Below are 24259 nucleotides of genomic sequence, written 5' to 3' on the forward strand. Positions count from 1 at the left end.
CATCAGAACGCAAAATGCCAAAGCTTCGCGTCCAGGTACCCACATCACCTGTCGCAGGGCAATGCGTTATGGATAAATTGGTCCAACAAATTTGCATACGCTTTTCCCCCTCTCCCACTAATCCCATTAGTGGTCAGGAAACTGCAACAACATTCAATGACCATGATACTAGTAGCACCCACGTGGGCAAGACAGCCGTGGTTCACCACGCTCCTGCAACTCTCACAAGTGCCACATCAAAAGCTACGAATTCTACCCATGCACCTTACACAGAACCATGGAGAAATAATGCACCCAGATCCAACTCAATTGAACTTAGCGATCTGGCTCCTGAAATCCTAGAATTTGGGTACTTAGATCTCCCCCCAAATTGCATGGAAATAATTAAACAAGCGAGACGTCCAACCACCAGAGCATGCTATGCAGCTAAGTGGAAGAGGTTTGCTATACACTGCACTAATAACAATATCAACCCTCTAAACGTATCAACAAGGGAGATTATTTGCTACTTGTTACACTTACAGCAATGTAATCTAGCGTACACATCTATCAGAGTACATCTAGCAGCTATAGCAGCATACCTACAAAACAGGCAGCGCATATCACTGTTCAGAGTACCAGCGATAAAAGCATTCATGGAAGGTCTTAAAAGAGTCATTCCACCAAGATTACCACCTTCCCCAGTCTGGAACCTCAACGTAGTACTCACCAGACTAATGGGGCCACCCTTCGAACCTATGCATAGGTGCGAAATACAATTCCTTACATGGAAGGTGGCATTCCTTATAGCCATTACCTCACTCAGAAGAGTAAGCGAGTTACAGGCATTAACAATACAAGAACCATTCCTACAGATACACCAGAATAAAGTGGTTCTTAGAACAAACCCAAAGTTCTTGCCTAAAGTAATTTCAGCATTCCACATCAATCAGCCAGTGGAATTACCAGTCTTCTTTCCAAAGCCACAGACGGTGGCAGAAAGGGCTCTACATACACTAGATGTTAAAAGAGCCATTTCATACTACATAGAAAGAACACAAGACTTCAGGAAAACTAAACAACTATTTGTAGCATTTTCCCCAACACATAAGGGCAATCCTATCTCTAAAGCAGGCATCGCAAGATGGATTGTAAGATGTATACAAATATGTTACATTAAAGCAAAGAGAACATTAACTGTTCCTCCTAGAGCTCATTCCACAAGAAAACTAGGAGCATCTATGGCATTCTTAGGGAACATTCCCCTAGATGACATATGTAGAGCAGCAACTTGGTCTACACCACATACATTCACAAAGCACTACTGTGTTGATGTACAGGCTGCACAACAAGCCAGAGTGGGCCAAGCTGTATTAAAAACTCTATTTCAGACAGTTGCGACAGACACTGGTGACCACCGCTAGGGAGGTAACTGCTGTACAATCTATTCATAAATGTACCATCTGCAGCCCATATGCCTCGAACGGAATATGCTACTTACCAGTATGCATCTGTTCTTGGCATAGAGGGCTGCAGAGTGGTACATGCCCTCCCTGCCTCCCCGGAAACCTGTGTCTGTCCCAACATTATCTTATTTAGATACATTTACATGGGCATATCTTTATGTACTACACTACACTACTCCATCTAACCCTACTATGGCAAAACAATCTAAGGATGGAGCCGATGCCCATGCGCACTAACACCGAGAGGAGGAGTCACCTATGACGACAAAGACTTCTCCAGAAGAAAAACAAAGTGCAATCATCCGAGCCCAACACCAGATGGCGATCTATTCATAAATGTACCACTCTGCAGCCCTCTATGCCAAGAACAGATGCATACTGGTAAGTAGCATATTCCTTACTGCTCACCGCGTTGTTTGGCTACTAGCCCGCTGGCTTGTGGCCTTCCTGACGACGCCCGACGACATTTCTGCTGCTGGTCTGGTTGCTCCAGACTGGCCCTTGCTTCCCTCCATCGGAGAAGTACCCTGGACCCTCCTGGTCCGCCCAAGACGCCATTTTAGGTCCACCGCGTGGGCCTTGCATTTGCCAAGACTTGTTGCCCAACCCTGGGTCCAGCGACGTCGACAGCAAGAACCTTCGTGGGACAGCTCGCACCTCCATCCTGGTCGCCGACAACGCCTCCTGGTCCGAGAGACTGCAGAGCCCAGCAGCGCCCACTCACCTGACTGCGGTGACTTCGCCCGGTGCCATCCTGGTGCCCACTTAATCACTGGCTAGTGATTCAAGAACTTGGTCCCCTCTGCTTTCAGGTTTTCTTCTTCCTTGATCCAGGCTTGGATCCATCGAACTTTTCTTCACTGGTCGCCTGCCAGCAACTTCTTCCTTCCAGGCTCCTGGTCCGGCAACGAGATCCCCGACGTCTTTTCAGACCTATGCAGCTGCAGCCCCTGGGCTAGGTAACTTCGGCACTTCGGTGTCCCAGCATAGCCTCACTATCCAAGGGTCAGGATCCACTGTCGTTTTCTTCCTACCAGGTCGGGTTCGCCCGTGAACACTAACTTTGTGAATTCTAGCTTCCATAGACTTTGTCCCGCATCCCGCGTGAGAGTGCACACTCTGCACCCGAGTCCCCTGGGCCTCCTAGTAGTAATCTAACGATTCCCTAGTCCAGTCCTAGCGATTCCAAAGCCTATTAGAACTGTTACTTACCTGCTAGTAATTCGCATTCCACTTTTAAAGTATATGGTTTTTCGTGCCCCTCGGGCATTTGTGTATAACGTGCTAACTTAAGTATTTTCGTAAGAGTTTTGTTGTGTGCTTAGCTCCCTGTCTCATAAAGAGCCAGGGTAGTCTTGTTATAAATAAATACACTGTTTATTTTCATAACAACTTGTGTGGTGTCCTTTCACTGGGTGTTCAAGGGGTAATGTGATGGTAAAACAGCTGGCTTAACACGCCCTCTAGAGTCTTAGCCTTAGACTGCTCGTATCCATGCTACTAGGATAGCTGGTCTATAAGGTTGACTTACAACCAATCATCAATAAGGGTTGTTTGGACTGATATATAGTGATCACTAGAATAGTGAGCACTGCACATCAGGCCAACTTCTCACAGTGCGCTTTCGTTTTACATGGATCGCACACGCCAGTTCCGGGTGGATGACCAACTGTTTGTTGGCTATGTGGGTGAGAAGAAGGGAAGGGCGGTGCAGAAACAAACCATCTCTCGGTGGGTCGTCCTGTGCATCAAAGCATGCTACTCTTTGGCTCGGAAGGAGCCTCCTGTTGGGCTGAGGGCCCATTCCACTCGGGCCACGGCGGCTACTACTGCCCTGGGCCGGGGAGTCCCTTTGCAGGACATTTGCCAGGCGGCCACGTGGGCCTCGCTGCACACCTTTGCGAGGCACTACTGCCTGGACAGTCAAGTCCGGAGGGATGGCTTCTTTGGCCGTTCGGTCCTCCAGGACTTTCTGGTGTAGGTTTGTATTGGTTCGCAGACCCACCACCGGGGTTGGTATTGCTGGGGTATCTATTCTAAGGTAAGGAATCTAATACTAACCTGTTTCTTTCAGATGAACAAGTTACTTACCTTCGGTAACGATATATCTGTAAGAAACAGTAGTTAGTATTAGAATTCTTACCGCCCCACCCATCCTCCCCGTTCTGCGAACTGATACCTAGGGTTAAGGACATCCCTTTCAGGGCCCTAGTTTCAAATGGCACCAGTGTTAGTTCTCACATGGCTCTGCGTGTTCTGGCGCGGAAAAGCTGTGTGCAAAGAACTGACGTCAGCGCGCGGAGGCGGCGTCTATATACTCCAGCGACGTCATCACGGCGCACGACGCCGACGACGCGGAGCCGCAGGGGACGCCTGCAGACGACGCCTACCGACGCCCAGGGGTACTGCTACGCAAAAGTTTCCGGATCCAGACTGACGCCTGGGGATATTCTAAGGTAAGGAATCTAATACTAACTACTGTTTCTTACAGATATATCGTTACCGAAGGTAAGTAACTTGTTCTACAATCCACATCTTGTCTGAGAGGCTGCCTAGGCTGCCACACAGCAGACATGTTGCTGGGCCCCTGGGTGGAGAGCCCTCGCTCTCCTGGGCCTGCAACAATGCACATCCTGGGATGAGGTGCCAAGCCTCCTCCCCCAGAATGGGCAGGGGAAGCTTCAAAAGCATTCCGCCTTTGTGAGCTACTCCAGACCATCTGCTGTACTCAGCAACTGGCCCCCACCAGTTCTGACCCTCCCACTCTGGCGGGAAGACTGGCGGGAAACCCTACGTCAGGAAGGGGGGTGTGCCAGCCTGTGCAAACTCCAACCCCTAAGGTGTGAGAGACGAGGTGAAGCACGACCCTGGGCTCCAGCCATCTTGAAGATGGGGAGCCGTGCCCTATCACAGCTAGGCTCCTGCCCCCCTCCCACAGGAGAGGAGCAGACTAGGGGGTGTACCCACCCCAGGACAGGGACCCATTGGTCCCTGCCCTTGCCCTACCTGTAACGCCCCTAAATATAGTGTTTAGGGGCACCCTGAACCTTCCTTCCTTAGATCCCGATAGCAACAACAAGAAGACCAAGAAACAAGACGACCTGCCGCGCAGCTGCTAACAAGAGGACGATGCCCACCGACTTGGCCCCAGAACCCTACAGGCCTGTTAATCCTTGAACCTGCTCCTGTGAAACTCCGGCGTCTCCCGCGGACAGCAACCTCGACAACCCGGAGGACCTGCCTGCCTTGAACCTTCTAAAAGACTGGGACTCCCATGAGCAGTGGTTCTGCTCCAACAGCAATACCCCTGGTGCCAGCCAGGAACCGCAAATTCAGCCCACTCTGCACCTGCCAAGCCCGGCCTGTGCCTGAGTGACCCAAGTCCACGCGGACATCCCCCGGCAACTGGGACCCGAAGTCCAGTGCCCAAAGTCCTTCCTCAACGAACCAGACGACGCCTGCAGCCTCAGAACCAGGGACCCCTCTAACCGTGACCAGCAGAGATAAGATTTCCCAATGCCAAAAGACACCCCTGCACCCGGCGGCCCCCTGTGCCCTCCTTTGGGGTACCTACCTCGTCTCCAAGATCCCAACTTACCTCTCAAAGTGGTGGTCGCACCTGAAGAATCCCCATCCCCGAGCCTGCAGCCTTTGTTCACTTTTTAACTTTCCCATTGGATAACATTGAGCGCCCGACGGCTCAAAAGCACCCTGCACCCAGCCGCCCAAGTGCCGCTGGAAGTGCAACAACTACCCTACTCTACTTCCCCACTTGCCCTTAGTAAGTGACCAGGAGCTCAGCTCCCACAGACTTGCTTGCAGCCACCAACCGAAGGCCCCCTACCCCCAATTGGATTGCATTGGGCCTACTCTCTCTGCACCCAGCTGCCCCTGTGCCACTGAGGGTGTAACTACTGTACCTTTCCGACTCTGGGAGACCCCTGAGTCTATGCCCAGAACCTTATCTCCACCAGTCGAGTACTTATCTAAAAGCCGATAACTCACTCTCCTTCCATAGGCTAACATTGACTGGTTTTCACTGAAATTTCTACTAAGTGTGGAGTTTTGAAACTTTAAAATATTAATCTGAAAAAAGCCGAATAACGAATTCCGAATTACTCACCTGTGATCAGGAGAGAAGCCAGTACTGTACCTTTTAGCCCAGTACTGAACCGCAAAAGTAATCTTAACTGTGCTTACCAGTTACCTGCATTTTCTTCCATAGGAAACCATTGACCGTTTTTCTGTGAAACTTCTTCTTCTAAGTGTCGATTTTTGCAAACTACAAATATTCTTTAAAAATCGGACCAAATACTGAAACGTAATTACTTGCCTGTCTTAGGTAGAGGTCCCCGTGCTGAACCTAGGAGTCTAGTACTGGATTACAAAAGTAACAAGAACCTACTTTACCTGTGACTTGAATTTCCTTCCATAGGATAACATTGCTAGTTTTTCACAGAAAAGTTTTTGTGTCAACTTTGAAAATACATTTATATTCTTTAAAAATCACAACTGTAACCAAAACGCTTTTACTTAACTGTTTACAGCTTTGGTCCCGGGACTGAATCCAAGATCCAGTCCTGTGGTTAGAAAAGTACTCCTTAAAGTAATCAACTGCATTTATGTAGGAAAAACCCATTGAGCTCAATGTTAAATTGTGTTTAGAATTGTGTTGCCTATTGCAACGCCTGTAGCTATTGTACTTACAAAGTCTATTGCCTTTCTGCAAATTAATTAACTGAAGTCACTCATATTGAGAAAAGTATATTTTGATACCTGTTGGTTCTAAAATAAAACAACTATATCTTTTGATTTAAAAACAATTGGCCTAGAGTTCAGTTCTTGAGTGTGTGAAACCTTTTGCTGACTGAGTGGGTGCAACAAATGCTTTACACTGTCCTCTGATACTGCCTTACTGCTCGACCAAGCTACCACTTTAGAGAGTAAGGTCATATCTGGCTTTAACCTCTGTTATACCTTTGGAGATTGGGGACTCTATACACACTGTACCTTACTTTGGTCCAGTATATATAGAGCAACTTTCTTACAGTGGTGGGATACGTTTTACAAGTGACTTTTTTCCTGGACTAACCCTTGAGTACTTCATTAGTGCTTTGTGTTCCAGCAACAAACTTCTCTCACTATATCTCTCATTGTTTGTTCACAGCTCGGCATACCAGCCTCCATCCAGCCTCTCGGATCTCGCACTCCGAGCCATCCTCCTGTACTCCATCTCCAGCTCTCAGCATAGAAAGTCTTTCTTCAGACCCTTCCCTGAATGAAACGGTCAGCAAGAGCTCCTCAGAGCCTGCTGTGCATGCCGCAGCTCTCTGCCCCACCAATGGTGACCCAACACCTGCCAGGCTTTCTGCTGGTGAGCTGGCTCATCGCCCGGCCGATCTGGCTACTTCGCCGCAGAGCAGCAGGAGCTCCTCATGCGGCAGTCTGAAGTCCAGCCCACACCGGCCTCCACCTCCTAAGCCTACAGTACCCTCTGCTGCTGCTTCTTCCCAAGAGGGCAGTGAGAGTGTTACTTCACCACCACCGAAAACACAGCCAAAGGTAAGCCACATCACACAGAAAATCAGCAAGGGAAGGTGGAGTTGTGATATACTGATACAGAATGTGTGAGGAACCCTGTGGATGTCAACAGTCATTCACATGTACAGATGTTGTTTGGGCTCTTGAGGGTGGTGTCAGTGATACAAAGGTAAGAAGAAGCAATGAGCTCTGGAAAACATCCAGATAAATGTATGGGAGCTCTTAGGTGTGCTATCACTGAGGCAGGGGTACAGAAGATGTGAGTGCTTCTGTGGCGATATCTATAATGCAGTTGCACAGGCTGGGAAGGTTACATAGGGATGAAGTCAGCGATGCATGGGTACATTGTGTGAGAGGGCACCTGGGGATTCTTTCAATGATATATAGATACGGAAGGTGTGAGTATACCCAGGGAGTGATATCCATGATAAACCAGTAGAGGAGGTGTGAGGGTCCCTGTGTATGTGACGGTGTCTGGGTTTGCAGTCAATGTCTTGACAGAAGAGGTTTGAGGATTACCTAGGGGTGACAAAAGTGATGCACCGATACAGATGATATGTGGGGATTACATCAGTGACACAGAGATTTAGCACTACTGGGAATATCCTCAGTGAAGCACACATACAGAGGGCGTGAGTGGCACGGTGAATGGTATCAGTGATGCACAGATAGAGGATGCAAGGGTCACTACCTCTGGGTTTATACAGTAACACTCAAACAGTTCATGGTTCCTTCACTGTGCCTTTATCTTACAGTCCTCTTGTAAAGAGAACCCGTTTAATAGGAAGGCCTCACCTGCCGCCTCACCGGTCATATCTCCATCAAGGAAAAGCACAAAAGGCCCTAAACCGGCACGGCCCCCTGCCCCAGGGCACGGCTTCCCACTGGTTAAACGCAAGGTAAGCAGAAACAGAAAATGTCTGAAGGGGAACTAGTGGGGAAAACGAAACCATAAAGACAGATCTCTCACATACCACAGAGACACTGAATACATGGTCTACTCTTGCCCTAGAGAGAGGAGGGTCCATCTTCTAACCTCCCACAAAGAAACTGGAGACCATCCTCTGAGAATGGAGGCACTGCCCCTTCAATCCTCCAGAGAAATTAGGGACTGGCCTTTCACTTCCCTAGAAGAAACCAGTGACCAAACTCTACAGATGCAAAATTGCCTCTTCGCCCCTCCCAGAAAATGAGGGTTCAAACTCACTTCTCACTAAGAAAGCAGTGACGAATCTCTGAAAATGCAGATATGGCTCATGACCCCTTCAGATTAATGTTTTTACAATGTTTTCACAATTGCCACTAAAAAATCACTTCCAAAAGACAAACCTAAAACTTGCATCTCCTCACAGACATCTGACACAGACCTTGCACTTTCCACAGAAAATTAAGGAAGAGAGCCCCCTCCCTTCTACAAAGAAATCAGAAAGATCTCTCATTAAAGGGTTAAATACCTGATACTGCACACCACCATCAGTTTTTACTCTGTGATAACCACGTGTCTCTGTCTGCTCCTGGGTAGGTACAAGCAGACCAGTACATCCCAGAGGAAGATATCCACGGGGAGCTGAACACTATTGAGCGTCAGCTTGACGAAATGGAGCGGCGCGGGATCGAGCTGGAGAGCAAACTGCGCAGCTTAGATAGCGGTAAGAGGGGATGGACCATTCTAGTGAAAGAGTGAGTGCTGTGCTTGGGTAGATAAGCTATAAAAACCCAGTGAAAATGCTTTGTTTACACAACTTTAAAGTGGACTATATCATTCCTTTTTAAAACAGGAAGAACGTACCATACAAGCGGTAAGCAGTGCCACATAGTTTTCATAAAAAGTGTGAGGCGCTTAGCATGGACAGTGGTTACGAGCCTATCCAATTTCTGTTAACGATGGGGGAAGTTTAGCTAGACAATGGCATTATGGGTCCTGTTATTCCAGTTCAAGGTGAAAGTTTATCTCTGGGTCCGATTTTCAGTTTGGTGGACAGTCTGTCTCAAATGCAACAGAGTACCCTGCACTGCAAACCCTTCGTCCGCCCACCTCATGTACAGGTTGATAGACCTTAAGTATTCCGTTGACGGATCCTCTGTTGGCTCCATCAATGGAATTCTTTCTCCAACGTCCCTTTTTAGGATGGTCGGTGTAATGTAGTTAATTTCTTTTTCCTGTTTATCACTGCCTGAAAATACTTGCTATGAGGGACAGAAAAAAACCCTGTAATGACACGCAGAAAAAACTCCACGGTGTAGAAGTCATTAGTTTGCTGTTTTTATGGGGAAAAAAAGTTAGAAGCTGGGTGAACTGTCATCAAAACCAACAGTGGCCTTCCACCAAACTTTTAGTACCCTGCAAGGAATCACCTGCTGGGCCGGAGGTCAACTATAAATTTGGTGGAGGCTAGTCCGTCAGGGTGGCAGAGGTAATGTCCTCCGCCACACTTAAGGATTGCATTCCGTCCACCAAACATTAAATCAGGCCTCTTGACTTTAATAAACAGAGCAATATCTTTCCAGTAAACATAAGAGGAGATTAGGTTAGACAGTGGTAAGAGAGGCCATGTAGTCTCCATTCAAGATAGAAGGACCATGGCTTAGAATGAGGTTACAGGGGCTATATCAATCAGATTCAAGGGAAGACGGGCTTCGTTTAACAAAAAGGAGGAATGCAAGTTGTTTGTGGAGGATGAAATTAAGTGGGATTAAGGTAGGGTGGATTTTGCCATTCTGGTTAAACGGAAGAGATTAGCTAAGACTGTAATTTAGACTTGTGGTCAGATAGCTGTAAGAGGGTCATACTATTCCAGTAACATTGAGCTTAGCTTAGACCCAGATAGAAGGAATGTTTGATTCCTGTAAATGAGGAAGGTCTTTACTTCACCTACTGCAGTATTCTTACGAAGTGTATGATGTGGTTTTAGGAAAATGTTGCACACCCTGTAAGTATCTGTTTGTGGCATGTAGTGCTCTAGATTCACCTTCTATGCATACAGAGATGTCCATGGATACAAGAAAAAAGAAATATTAGAAAATACTGCAACGGCCACAGGTTTCCAGGGAGGAAGCTGGGCACATGTGAATCTACAGCACTACATCCCAAGAACAGATGCTTCCAGAGTAAGTAACATTCTCTATTCGAAGCTTGTGTGGCTGTAGATGCACATGCTGTGCATAGATCTGAATCTATTTAACTATCCATCTGACAAGGCCTGTCTTGGATATAGCCTTCCCCTCATGATAGTGGGAGACAGCCACAAAAAGTTGTGTCTTTCTAAAAGTCCTACTTCTATCAATGTAGTACATGGGGGCTCACTTTACATCCAAATTATGAAGAGTCCATTCGCAACTGAGTCTGGCTGTGGAAAAAACCAGGTAGGTCGATTGACTGATTAAGATATAATTGAGTCACTATCTTAGGTAGGAATTTGGGGTTGGTGCCTGAGGACAGCTCTGTCTCTATGTATTTGGAAAAAAGTTCTTCCTGGGTTAATGCTTGAGGCTCACTGACATGCCTGAGTGAGGTAATATCAATGCGTCATGTAAGTACAGTGTTAAGATTCCATGAGGGTGCTGGTGGAACCCAGGGAGGACTCACTCTTATGAGACCTTTCATGAAGACTTTAATGACTGGTATTTTGAAGTGAGAGATGTCTAGTCTGAAGATATGCAGCTACTGTGGCTAGATGTAAGCGTATGGAAGTAAAGGCTAGTCCAGAAATCTGTAAGTGAAGCAAGTAATAAACAGTGTTCTGTACTGTAGCTTTGAAAGGGTCAAGTTGTTTCGAGTGACAATAGCAGTCAAACCTATTCCATTTTGCTGCATAGCAGACACATGTGGTAGGCTGAGGGTTTCCTTGAGAATGGTCTTGCACTCAGGTAGAAGATGAAGGAATCCAAAATCTTGGACCTCAGGAACCAGATTGCAAGGTTTAGAGACATAAGATCTGGGTGCCTCGTTTCTTCAAGGTTCTGCGTAAGAAGGTCAGGCCTGTTGGGGAGCCTCTCGTGTGGGACCAGAGAGAGGTCAGGCAGAGTTGTGAACCATGGTTGGCGAGCCCTTGTGGGACTACCAAGAAAAATGTAGGGGGTGTCTGCCAAAGCTTTCGAACTACAAATGGAAGAAGAGAAAGAGAAGGAAAAACGTAGGCAAATATCCCTGACTACTTCATCCATAGTGCATTGCCACTGGATTTTCGGTGTTGGAACCTGGAGGCGATGTTTGGGCAATTGGTGTGGTCTGCGGTTGTGAAGAGATCTATTGAGGGGACCCCCGTTTGTGAAAGCAATGATGGAGGACTTGCGGGTGGAGTTACCACTTGTTGCCGCATCCTGCTGACGAGAAGGCTTTTACCTCCTCTTTGAGTAGTGTTTGGTATTCTGCTGATAGTCTGTGTTTGCAAGGTGGAATAGTTGGAGGCGTGGAAGTGAGTTCCAGACAATAACCATGTTTGATAATATCTCACACCCACTGGTCCGAGGTGATTGTTTGTCAGGTGGGAAAGAACCCTTGTAGACGTCCCCCAACAGGTGTTTTGTGGTCGGGAGGAAGAGGCAAGCCAGGGTTTGGTGGCGGATGTAGATCCTTTTGGGAGATACCCTTGCCTCTGGAGTACTTTCCCCTATTGGACCCTCTTAAATGACCCCTGGGAGAGGATTGCTGGTACCGGGTGCGCTGGTAAGAGGTGGAGGTTCCAGATGAGGTGGTCTTTGAAATTCCACGATAGGATGGGCAGCGGAAGGAACTACAAGGAGCTGATTTTTGAGGTGCCCATATTGCTTTCGCCGACTCCATACCCTTTTTTCTTTTCTCTAGAGTTTGGCCCACCTGTGGGTCAAAAAGATCATCCTGATCAAAAGGCATGTTCAGCAGATTTTACTACCAGCAATATGTAGCCATGCATGTCTGCGGAGGGGGGCGGAGCTTGCCTGACTCACAAGACCGCCACCACAATCCAGCAGAATCTTGGTGCAATAAGTGACTTAAATACACTATTTGGGTCACAGAGTAATGGCACATAGCAGATATAACGGAAACGGTCCAAGAAAAATAACAAGTAAGCACCACGGAGCGGCTGGAGGAGGCCAGGAAGACTGAAGCCAACTGCCGGAGGCGTGTGCGCAGCCTCAGAATAGCATAGAGAGGAGGCCCCAGGGCAGAGACAATGCTGATGCGGAGGTGATTGGGCGCGAACCCCCAGCAGGAACAGCGAGAGGCGCGTGTGGGTCTAACGGAGGGACGGACGACAAGGGACAGACACCCCCCCATCCTGGATCTCCTCCCCCCCCCCCCCTCCCCCAGACCACACAGGAGGCAGGGACACAGAAACAGAGGTGCACAATCCAAATGAGGGGCAATCGACTGTGCCGGGCGTTGCACCTACATGAATACTTGGCTGGGTGATTGAGTCCTCCAAAGCTGCCGGGAAGGTGAGGCAGACACCCGTTGGGCTGGCGATAGAGACAGAGCTGGTGAGAGGCTGAGAAACGAGCGGTAGAGGGCGCAGGTGGGCTATGCTGGCTCCGGTCTCAGACAGTGTGAGCCCCTGTCGGAGTGGAGGAGGCTGGGCGAGGAGCCTGCAGTGGTGTAGCGAACACCAGATCGGCACCCCCTGAGACGAAGTGCAGAATGGAAGACAAAGGTATAGGAGGCCTGCGGGTGCACGACTGGCCAAAGAGAGGAATAAAATCCATAAACGTCCCCCCCAGCTGGGGTGATCTGGCGTGGCGGCTTTTCCTGGGAGGCCATGAGAGAGGCTGCAGCCTAGGGAGCTGAAGCGGACCCAGCAGGAGCCTGGAAAGTTTGAAAGCTTTCGAGCCCTAAGGGGCTACCAGGGACTAAGCGGCTGCAAAGAAAGTGAGGAATTAAGAGGAAGGTGCCTCAGAGGAAAGCTGCAACGCCCTAGTAGCAATTCAGCAAGGGAGAAGTGGACAATAGCAGGAACACAGGAAATAGTGCAAACAAAGACAGAAATTGTGTGTTACGTAGCCAGGGTGGAAGGGGCTAACTGATCAGACTGCCTGAGCCTCAGTGCCGAACCAGTGACCACGATTCCACGAGGGGCGGCTGGGAACAGGCTATGAACACGCTCTACATAAGACATAAATAGTGAGAATGCTACACACACAGGGTAAAGGAGGAATAGAGCACAGGCAGTAGACGACCGGGAGAGGAGTAGCTGCAGGATCACAAAATGGAGAAACCAGACAAACAGCAATCAAAGTTGCAATTTGAATTGCGCAAGACCTCCAAGTCTCATGAAATGGGTGCTTCAGATCCTGAATCAATGTCCGATGACGCAGAGACCATGGTCGAGGCTGACCTGAAACACATATTGCGAACAATGCAGCAAAGCCTCTCAAAAATCTATAGTAAAATTGATGCTCTTCTCTTTCTTATGGGCAGAATGTCAGAGCGACTGGACAAACATAATGAGAGACTCGATGCAGTGGGGCAGAGAGTCTCAAATGCAGAAGATGTTCTCCAGATAGAATCCACAGCACAAGACACAATGGATACATTATTGCAATCGCTCCAGTCTAAAACGGAAGACTTAAAAGCAAAGTCTAGAATAAACAACATTAGAATTATTGGCATAGCAGAATCGACCAGCATCAACAACATGGAACACTACATGGAGCGGGTGCTGATGGCCCTGTTGGGCAGAGAAACCGTCTCAGATATATTTGTAGTTGAGAGGACCCATCGGTCTCTAGTGCCTCACGGTAGAGGCAGCTCCCAGACCAATTATCCCCAAATTATTAAACTACAGGGACCTTGATGCAGCGCTGAGGAAAGCCGGAGATTTGGGAAGGAACTGAGATATCCCTATTCCCGGACTTCACCCTGCAGGTGCAGGAGACGAGCCGCTTGTTTATCCTGGCAAAAAAAAAAGAGGACATGAACTGAATCTGTAGTATCGCACGCAATACCCTGCGAAACTAAGAGTGAATATGGAGGGCAAAGTGCACTACTTTACGGACACCAAGTCAGTAATGCCGTTTATTAAACATTACTGTTTATTAAACCGAGAGAGCGAGCAGGAAAGCGACGAGGCTCCCCTGGATGCTCCCATGGTAATGAGGCAGAAGCACTAGAGATTGAGGAACACTGACACCTGAGACAAGGAAAACGACGAGAATCTTAATTAAAAGACCCAATGCAGAGAGTATTAGAGGAAATGTGAGGGCGAGATTATCTAAATTGTAGACTTGAAAGACGTACCCTTACCGCCTGCGTGCTAGAGGGGGGCACACAGCTGCAGGGAAGCATCCAGTGTCGATCTCTGGTAAGACTGCTCAAATGACCCCTGATGATTGAAGCACGCGTGGGGGGCCTTGATTGAGAACTCATATTGAACTGGACATGCAGTATAGGGAACGATTAGCCTAGAACTCTTGACAAAATGGGCAGTAAGACTGAACGCACAGAATATGAAACGGGGCACCATGATAGCCCATGCAACATATGGGTGGCAGAAAGTGGCTGGGAGGTAAAGAGTGGGTAAAATCTGCTCCCAGGTTTGTTCCACCAAGTGCAATGGTTTATATAATGCTTTTGAAATGGAGTTTGTTTGGGGAGGGAGGGACACACAAATGCTATGAGTGTTGGGGGTTTACATAGCGTGGGATGGACAATTAGGGCAGGAATTGTTGCTATATTTTGAATGGGAAGAAATACATCTGAACACTGAACCAGGCACCTCAACAGTACTACACGACACATGGAGATATAGCAGACGTAAACTCAGAGGCAACTAGTGGGAAAGCAAGCAGGGAGTTGAGGCTCTTGACTTGGAACGCAAGGGGCCTCAATGATAGTAGAAAGGTCAGAAAAGTGGTGGCATATATCAAGAAACACAAAATAGATATTGCAGTCCTACAGGAAACACACCTTAAACCAAATGACAGGACACTGACACAGCGTAAGATGCAGGGCCAGTGTTATGCCGCTGGCTACACATCACATGCCAGAGGGTGCTCATTTGGGTGGGCTGGCGCTCCGTGGTGAAGTTAACAGTGCTATACAAAGATCCAGGAGGTAGATGTATAGTAGCGAAGTGCAGCAAGGATGACATGGTCTTCCTAATAATGGGCATATATGGACCAAACTATGATGATCCCCTATCTTACTACTCCGTGGAGGCCAAATTACACCAATGGGCAGACTTCCCTCAGATATGGGGGTTGACTTTAACTGCATTTTAAACCTAGACATAGACCGCTTCAAAGGTCCCGCCAAGCGCCCCTCAGCAGCAGCATGCACTATCCTTAACCGCATCGCTGCGGCGGCTTTTCCCGCTGTGCGCGGTAATTTTAAAAATACCACGTTACATGACGAGCTCGTCATGAGCGCACGGCAGGTTACGCTCATGACGAGCTGAGCTAGTCATCAGCCTGGAAGGGGTTAATTTGATGCAAATAACGATACACACACCTGCATAGATCACTGGCTGATTTCCAGTGCGTTAAAATCAAGAGTCCCAGACTGTACCCATCTCCCTAGGACCTACTCTGACCACTCCCCAATGCAATTGACACTAGAGTACCGAATGCGTCGAGTCGCAGCCTTTACTAGAAGGTTTCCGACATACTCTTTATTGGAAACCTTCTTTAAGACAGAACTAACGCTAGCAGTAGAAGAGTATTTTTCGCGATTTATGGGATTGGTCATTTGCAAGGGTATGGGAGGCCTTTAAGGCCGATATCCAGGGGATTACAATCGCCAAGCATGCGTGGGTACTGTACTCGATAAGGGGAAGGTTAGCCGTCTTTGAGAAAAAAATAGTAAAGATGGAGGGGGCATTGCAGGAGGGAGAGGGACCCACCTGCATGGCTGACATAAAACAGAAACTTACTCCAGTATTGGAGCTTTCATAGAGTCACATGCCTGAATCATTCCCCGTCGTCGAGACGGGAGTCTCTGGTATATAAAAAAGCAGTGCTTAGTAGTATAGCACACTGAAAAGAGGCCTAGGCCCATTTCCCTTTTGCAACCCATAGCCTTTGGTATGTAAAAAAGGCCCAAACTTTTCTCTGAACCAATCAGAGCTCCTCACCCTCTAGAGCACTCCTGAGAGAACCTTCTGCCCCTCAGATTTTTCTACCGCACGTTGTGCTAGGGAGTCTCCTTTGAGCTCTGCTCAAACTCTTTACTTCTACAGTATTTTGACTTGGATTTGAGGTTTCTACATCAACCATGTCTGAGAAAGAGAAAAAAGGATTATTTAGAGCTTGTTCAACCTGCTCCAAGAAGAGGCTGTTTACAGATGACCCTCACAAGGACTGCATCTACTGTCTCTACCCAGACCATAAGGCAGCAGATTGTAAGGTATGTCGTACCTTTTCAAATAAGACCTTGAGAGATCGTGAGGGAAGGCTACTGATCTGGCTTCAGAAAGACAAAGCCAGGAAGGAAATCCTCTCAAGTGAGAGTGAGGAGGAATCTGTGGCGTCTAAGAGATCTCAGAAGAGAAGTAGATCTCCTCAGACACATTCCTCATGGGAAAGACCTGAGAAGACCACTCCAGGGTCTTCGGGGCGCAGTCCCTCAAAATCCTCTTCAGTCTCATCTAAGGGGAAGAAGGGTTCTGCTGGTGAGGTGAAAGGAGCAAAATCCACCTCAGATCCACCACACTCACCTCAGAAGATCAAGATTACCATCAAACGATCTTCTTCTGCGCCTTCTGAGGAGAAATCAACTCCATCGACGGGACCGTCGACTAAAAAGGGACCATCGACGACGACGACGACGAAAACACCTCCGTCGTCGATGAAAAAGGATAAGGCTGGTGAGAAAAAAGCGTCGACGGCAGCGTTGACGAGGACTGTGACGACGACGGCAGCGTCGAAGTCGACGAGGACCGCGTCGACGGTCACTACAACGTCGACGGTGGCGTCGACGACAATGACTTGGTCGACGACGGCGATGGGAATCTCGTCGACGTGCTCGTCGACGAGGGAAAAAACACCAGAAAAAAGGTTGGTGCCTTGGAAAAAACCTATAACACCTGAGGTTACATCTCCAAGCAAGGTCTCCCCATTGCTACCGTCTCACTTACTGGAGGAGGAAGATGATGAGTATGGTATTGCCATTAGCCCATCACAATTACAGGTCAAGTACCAAGAATACGATTCTGAGGAGGAATATGGGGGTTATCAAGAGCAACCCCAGGAACAACACCGATATCGCCAACAGCAACGAGAGGAGATGACAAGTGTGCCATCCTCTTTGTTGAAGGATCTCCAGGGAATGTTGGAGGATTATAGGAAAAGATACCCAGCAACTCCAGTCGCTCAACAGGCCATAGAGGCTACTCCACGTCCACGATCGGTTCCAGGAACTCCGATTCATAGGAGAGAGATTGTGCCGGAACCTACTGTTAGGTCCCCACCACCGACAACACACCACGATACCTCGGATGAGGATCAAGAGGAGGGTGAGATTGCGGACACAAATGCGGAATGGCATGACTGTCGCCCAATCACCTTCAACTCCTCCGCAGAGACCAGTGGACTCAGCACCGGAGGACATTGGTGGATTTCATAATTTGATGGAGAGAGCCACTAAGAGGTTTGCACTGACCATGACAGAGGAGAAAGCGGAGTGTTTTCTATATGACTTTAAAGACTCATATAGGAGATCTGTACGATCTCTGCCTATAGTGTCTCATATCTGGAAGGAAGGATTGAAGGTCATGGAGACGCCAGCGACGGTAACACAGGTTCTGGCCAGACTGGATAAAAAGTATAAAGCACTGGTCGATGCTCCATCTTGCCTTTTGGGTCATCCCAAACCGGATTCTGTGATCACGCAGGCGGCACAACAGAAATCCAGGAACCCATCTGCTCCGATTGCAACACCTCCAGACAAAGAGGGCAGAAGGTTGGATAACGCAGGGAAACGTTTTTCATTAATGTCTGCTCTGCTTGTGAGAGCCGCTAATGCCCTCGCTATATTGGGAAGGTATGACAGGCAGATGTGGTGTGACCTGTCTCCGTACGTTAACCTGGTGCCAGATCCAGAGAAGCAAGAGGCGAAGAAAATTCTCATGGAAGGAGAGAGGACTTCGGCTAAAGTCATAGACTGCGCTATGGATATAGCGACCACGGCATTTATATCCTTGGGAGGAGCTGCGGTCCTGCGCAGGCAAGGTTGGCTACGGGCAACAGCATTTAGGCCGGAGGTGTAAAACAACATTTTAGACCTCCCTTTCAATGAAGAAGAATTATTTGGAAAACATATAGATGATACGCTGGAAAGTATCAAGAAGGATACTGATACGGCAAAGGCTCTGGGAACACTGCAGTACAGGAAAACCCCTTTTCGTGGCTCCAGGGGAGAGGACAATCCTCGTATAGAGGAGGATACCAACAAGAGAGATATTTGTCTTCTTATCAGTCCTCATCGCAGCCGTACCGTGCGCAATATAACCAGCGTCAGTCAGGAGGATACACAAAATCAACTCCAAGAGGACGTGGTGGCCGAGGAAAGGACAACACCCGTCGGCAATGACACCCTCCATCCTCCGGCTCTGTCAGTTGCTCCCCTGGGTGGAAAGATTGCTCACTATCTTCACAATTGGCGGAAAATAACAACGGACCAATGGGTCCTCAAAATAGTTCAATTCGGTCACACCCTAGAATTTCTTAAGACGCCCCCTTGTACGCCACCGATGCACCAGAGAGCCAATCATCTGCATCAACTCCGGCAGGAGATTCGGACAATGCTCCGAAAGGGAGCAATAGAACCGGTACCGAAATCCCAGGAAAACAAGGGGTTTTACTCCCGTTTTTTTCTTATCAAGAAAAACAAGCTCCAGTGGCGTCCCATTCTGGATCTCAGATCCTTAAACACCTATCTCAAGAAACAATCTTTCAGCATGGTATCCCTACAGGACATCCTTCCGTTTTTAAATCCAGGAGATCATATGACCACATTGGACCTACAAGACGCGTATTTCCACGTGCCGATACATCCTGCACACAGGCAGTACCTTCGGTTCTGGGTAGCCGGAAGACATTACCAATTCAGGGTACTGCCATTCGGCTTGAAGTCAGCGCCAAGAGTTTTCACGAAATGCCTGGCTCCAGTGGCGGCTGTGTTGAGGAAGCAAAGACATCAAATATTTCCTTACCTCGACGACTGGTTAGTCAAAGCACCATCAAAGACACAGGCCATAGCGTCGACGCAAGCTTGCATAGACTTATTCGCCGATTTAGGATTGACTCTAAACGAGGGAAAGTCAAACCTCCACCCAGCAAGAGTGATCACATTTCTGGGGGCAATATTGGACACGGAATGCAACAAAGCATTTCCCTCTGAGGAAAGACAACTGAGGATTGTGTCCCTCTTCCAAGACTTGGGAAAAAGAAAGTCTCTTTCAGTCCGCAGGTACAAATCCTTGCTGGGCACAATGTCCTCTTGTATTCCACTGGTACCTTGCTGCAGACTAAGGATGAGACCATGGCAGGAACAGATCGATCTCCAATGGCGTCAGGCGGAGGGATCCTTCGACGATACAATAAAGGTGACACCAGTGATGCTGCAGGCAGCAAAGTGGTGGACGCAAAAGGCAAATGTGTCAAGGACTGACGTTTCTAGCAAGAGCAGCTCCGCTAGTGGTAACGACAGATGCATCGTTAGAAGGATGGGGAGGTTTCCTTCAGGTCAGCGGCCGTTGGAAGGCAGATCAGGGCGATCCGCTTGGCATTACTGGCTTTTCTGCCAAGGATTAAAGGTGCGCCGGTGTTGGTAAGAACAGACAACACGGCGATGCATTATGTGAACAAGCAAGGGGGAACAAGATCTCTCTCCCTGTCTCAGGAAGCCCAGGAGATATGGGAATGGGCTATTCAGCAGGGAATATCATTGACAGCAGAACACCTCCCGGGAGATCAGAACGTCAAAGCGGATACTCTCAGCAGGCTAAAATCGTCCTGCCACGAATGGGAGCTAGACAGGAGATCCTGGACAGCGTCTTTCGGAGATGGGGAACACCGATGGTGGACCTCTTCGCAACAAGGGAAAACAGAAAATGCCAGTACTTCGCAAGCTGGCTTCCCCAGAGGGGATCTTGGGGGAATGCGTTTTCCATGGCATGGTCCGGCATCTTTGCCTACGGTTTTCCTCCAATTCCTCTTCTCCCCCGCGTACTGGTGAAGATCAAGAAAGAGCCGTGCAGGCTGATCCTAGTAGCCCCGTGGTGGCCAAGACAACACTGGTTCACGGAACTGCTGCTACTGTCGGAGGACCATCCAATTTGGTTGCGCCTGATTCCATCGCTTCTGACAATGTCCAAGGGGCAGGTGCGCCATCCGGACCCGAAATCCTTGCGATTAGCAGCCTTTCTCCTGAACACTGTGAGTTTAGCCATCTGAACATCTCACATGAATGTCGGGAGATCCTGTCCAAGGCCAGAGCGGAGAGTACCAACAAAACCTACAGAATGAAATGGAAGAGGTTTTGTCTGTGGTGTAAGAGACATGATGTTCACCCTCTTACTGCTGCACCTCATCAAATTATACCTTACATTCTGCTGTTAGCAAAGTCAGGATTAGCACACGCCTCCATCAAGGTGCATTTGGCTGCGTTATCCCGCTACAGGAGATCATCGTCAGGCCCATCATTATGGTCCTCAAGGATTATCAAACAATTCATGAAAGGGATATTCAGAGTCTTTCCACCAGTAAAACCTCCACCACCTTTATGGAATCTGAATATTGTACTCTCTCAATTGATGAAGCCACCATTTGAACCGATACACAGGGCAGACCTGAAGTTCTTGTCCTGGAAAGTGGCTCTTCTCATTGCATTGACTTCAGCGAGAAGAGTAGGTGAACTACAAGCGCTCACGATTCAGGAGCCTTTCTTGCAATTTCAAGAGGATAAGATGATTCTCAGGACAAACCCGAAGTTCATTCCGAAGGTGCCAACTGATTTTCATTTGAACGAACCATTGGTGCTGAAGCGTTTCTTTCCTCATCAATCAACAGCGGCAGAAAGAGTATTACACTCGCTGGACGTTCAGAGATGTATGAAATTTTACTTGAAAGAAACTAAGGCGTTTCGCAAGTCTTCCCAGTTATTCGTCGCCTTCAGCGCACCCAGGAAAGGTTTCCCGCTGTCAAAGAGGGGAATTGCCAGATGGATTTCCAGTGCGATTGTCTACTGTCATCAAGCTGCTGGAAAGCCTTTGAATGCACGAGTCCGTGCCCATTCCACGAGGGCGATGGCCACATCCACTGCTCTGTTTGGAGGAGTGCCAATCCAGGATATCTGCAGAGCAGCAACCTGGGCATCTACGCACACCTTCACCAGGCACTACTGCTTGGAGGCAGCCGCAGAATCGGATGCGGCGGTGGGAGAGGCGGTACTGCGGAACATCATCCAGTAACGGTGAGCCTTTCTTGCATCCCTCCATCCAGAAGTTCTCTTGTTTACAAAGTCACATTTTATATAAGTATGTATATATGTATATGAGATATGCTTCATTTTCTAATGGTATTGCATGATTATGTAATGTATCAGGAAAATGTGCTTTGTTTTTTCACTGCTCGCTATTCTGATTCAGGCATGTGAATCTATGAAAGTTCCAATACTGGAGTAAGAAAACAAGTTACTTACCTGTAACTTTAGTTCTCCAGTATTGGAATCTTTCATAGATTCACATGCACCCACCCTCCTCCCCTGAGAGGCTCACCTCGGATTTAGCACAAGCAGTGTGTTATATGCACAAGTGCGCGAAAAATCTGAGGGGCAGAAGGTTCTCTCAGGAGTGTTCTAGAGGGTGAGGAGGTCTGATTGGTTCAGAGAAAAGTTTGGGCCTTTTTTACATAACAAAGGCTATGGGTTGCAAAAGGGAAATGGGCCTAGGCCTCTTTTCAGTTTGCTATACTACTAAGCACTGCTTTTTTATATACCGGAGACTCCCGTCTCGACGACAGGGAATGATTCAGGCATGTGAATCTATGAAAGATTCCAATACTGGAGAACTAAAGTTACAGGTAAGTAACTTGTTTTCTTCCAGGAGTTAGCAAACGACGAAATCAAGCATATGGGGAAATATGCCAATGCGCTCCTACGGAGAGCGAGATAGACTGGGCGTGACATTGGCTGGTATACTCAGACCCTAAGAACGTCAGATATGATCACGGACATAATAGATGACGGAGGTTGAACTTTTCCTACCCCAGAAGATATAGTACAACAGTACAGCAACTATTACAAAACGATATACAGTCGCAAATCTCAACCACTAATGACGCACTGACCGAATACCTGACTCACATAAGAATGACCTGGCTGGCGCCAGAGCGCTGGCTGCATCTGATGGCACCCCTGCAACTGGAAAATTCAGGACCGCACTGCAGAGCATGTCAACGGGCAAAGCACTGGGATTTGTTGGGTTGACGGTGGCACTCTATAAGTAGTTTCAGGAGTTAATACTATTGCACCTCTTAACATTATATGAGGAGATGGCAGCGGTAGGGAAAATTGCATCCCCCCCCCACAAGTGGAGCTGTGATAGTGACAATATTAAAGCTGGGTAAGCAGCTTGAATTATGCTGCTCATACCAGCCGCTATCTCTACTGAATGTAGATACCAAAATGTATGCCAAATTCCTAGCCAACAGACTGGCACCACTGATGCAGGGGATAGTCCGACCCAAACAAGCGGGCTTCGTCCAGGGCCAAACTCTGACACACAACTTGAGGACGTTATTCGGAGTTATACAATTAGTGACCCCAGATACAAAAGCCACTGCTGTGTTCCTAGATGCTGAGAAGGCAGGCATTCGACTCAGTTGAGTGGGGATTCATGTCCGCCATGCTCCGCAGGATAGGAGTAGGGGACCTCTTTATAAGCCTTGTCCCACTATTGTATACTGCACCGACAGCCCGGGTGCAAGTGGGTGACATATACTGTGATGCCTTTGGCATCTCCAGGGGGACCAGACAGGGATGCCTGTTATTGTTACTGCTTTATGCGATTGTGGCTGAACCACTGGCCTGTGAGTTGTGTGAGTACCACAGCCATTGGGGTCTGAGATTTCCTGGTGATAACCTCATAATATCAGCGTATGCTGATGACACAGTATTGTACGTCTGTAACACTGACACTAATCTCTCCCCTATGTTAGAAGAGGTGGTCCGCTTTGGGTGCCACTTGGGTCTGAGAATTAACTCAACAATATATTTATATTTAATATTTGTAAGGTGCGGCGAATGATTCCCAAGGGGATCTCTCGGTGCCTGAGAGTCAGATTACCGGGTGGACAGTGCTCTAACAAAACAGCCACGTTTTGAGAAGCTTCTTGAATTGTGACAGGTTAGGACATGCTCGCAGCTCCTATGGTAGGCTAATCCAGTGGGCGGGGACTAGAGAGATAATGCATGCCCTCCCATCTATGTTTTTAGGTCGAGCCTATAGCAGCGTGCATGCGCTGCAATGGGAAAACGACCCCTTGGAGCTTACCAGCAGTTCGCGCACAAGAGAGCAAGCTCGTGCTCGAAGTCCTGACATTCCATTGGCCTTTGCATGCGTCTTCCGTAAAAAACAGCACGCAATTGGGTAAAGGCGGGTGCATGCCCCGCCTTTCCCAGCCAGTTTAACCGTCCACGGCCTAAGGCTTGCGGTTACGCGCACGGGCCACATCTGTTTTCAATTATCGTGTCCGGTCGCGATAAATGGAAAACAGATGGGCTGCTCTCGCGCACCACTCGCAGGCTTGTTCTTGTTTTGGTTTCGCAAGTGGCAGCCTGGCAATTTTCAGCTGTGTTTCACCCTCTCATTGTTTGAACAGTGCTTCTGAACGACTCATTCGTCAATGTCTGGTCCCTGTCCTTAGCAACCGACAGTGTGGATGTGCTTGTTCATGTTAAGCTCTGCCTTCTGCTAACCTGTCATTTCTTAACATGATCTATGCTCATCAGTCAGGGAGAGTAACTGCAGGGTGAATCGGGAGAATGATGAAATGCAGCACCTCTGCGGAGGCTTGAAGTTTTAACCTTTGCCCTTGTATTTGCAAAGTCAATTATTTGGTGGTGTTGGAAATGAGAGTTTACAATTAGCCGTTCAAATATAGTTGAGCAGACAAGGACAAGCAAATTGAGGTATTGTGAAAACTGCGCGCTTGTGCACAATTTAGGCAGAAACTACCCTCTTGAACAAAAGAGAGTCTAAAGAAAAATACTTCTGCTTATTTTAAAATCCAGTTCTTTCATTCTTCTCCCTCGTGGATATCTTAAAGTCGGATAAGAGAACTGGACACTCAACTTTCAA

General features: G+C 48.1%; 1 protein-coding gene across 3 annotated transcripts in view; it reads left to right on the forward strand.

Moving 5' to 3' along the window:
• MICALL1 (MICAL like 1) overlaps positions 1 to 24259 on the forward strand; it is a 363438-nt gene that overhangs the window by 162447 nt on the left and 176732 nt on the right. For all 3 annotated transcript variants that reach the window (XM_078684158.1, XM_078684159.1, XM_078684160.1), the window contains 3 exons: positions 6613 to 7007; positions 7742 to 7885; positions 8509 to 8635. In XM_078684158.1, coding sequence (XP_078540284.1) covers positions 6613 to 7007; positions 7742 to 7885; positions 8509 to 8635 — 666 coding nt within the window. The remainder of the gene's footprint in view (positions 1 to 6612; positions 7008 to 7741; positions 7886 to 8508; positions 8636 to 24259) is intronic.

Source organism: Lissotriton helveticus, chromosome 1_1 (genome assembly GCF_964261635.1).
Source record: "Lissotriton helveticus chromosome 1_1, aLisHel1.1, whole genome shotgun sequence".
Taxonomy (NCBI): domain Eukaryota; kingdom Metazoa; phylum Chordata; class Amphibia; order Caudata; family Salamandridae; genus Lissotriton; species Lissotriton helveticus.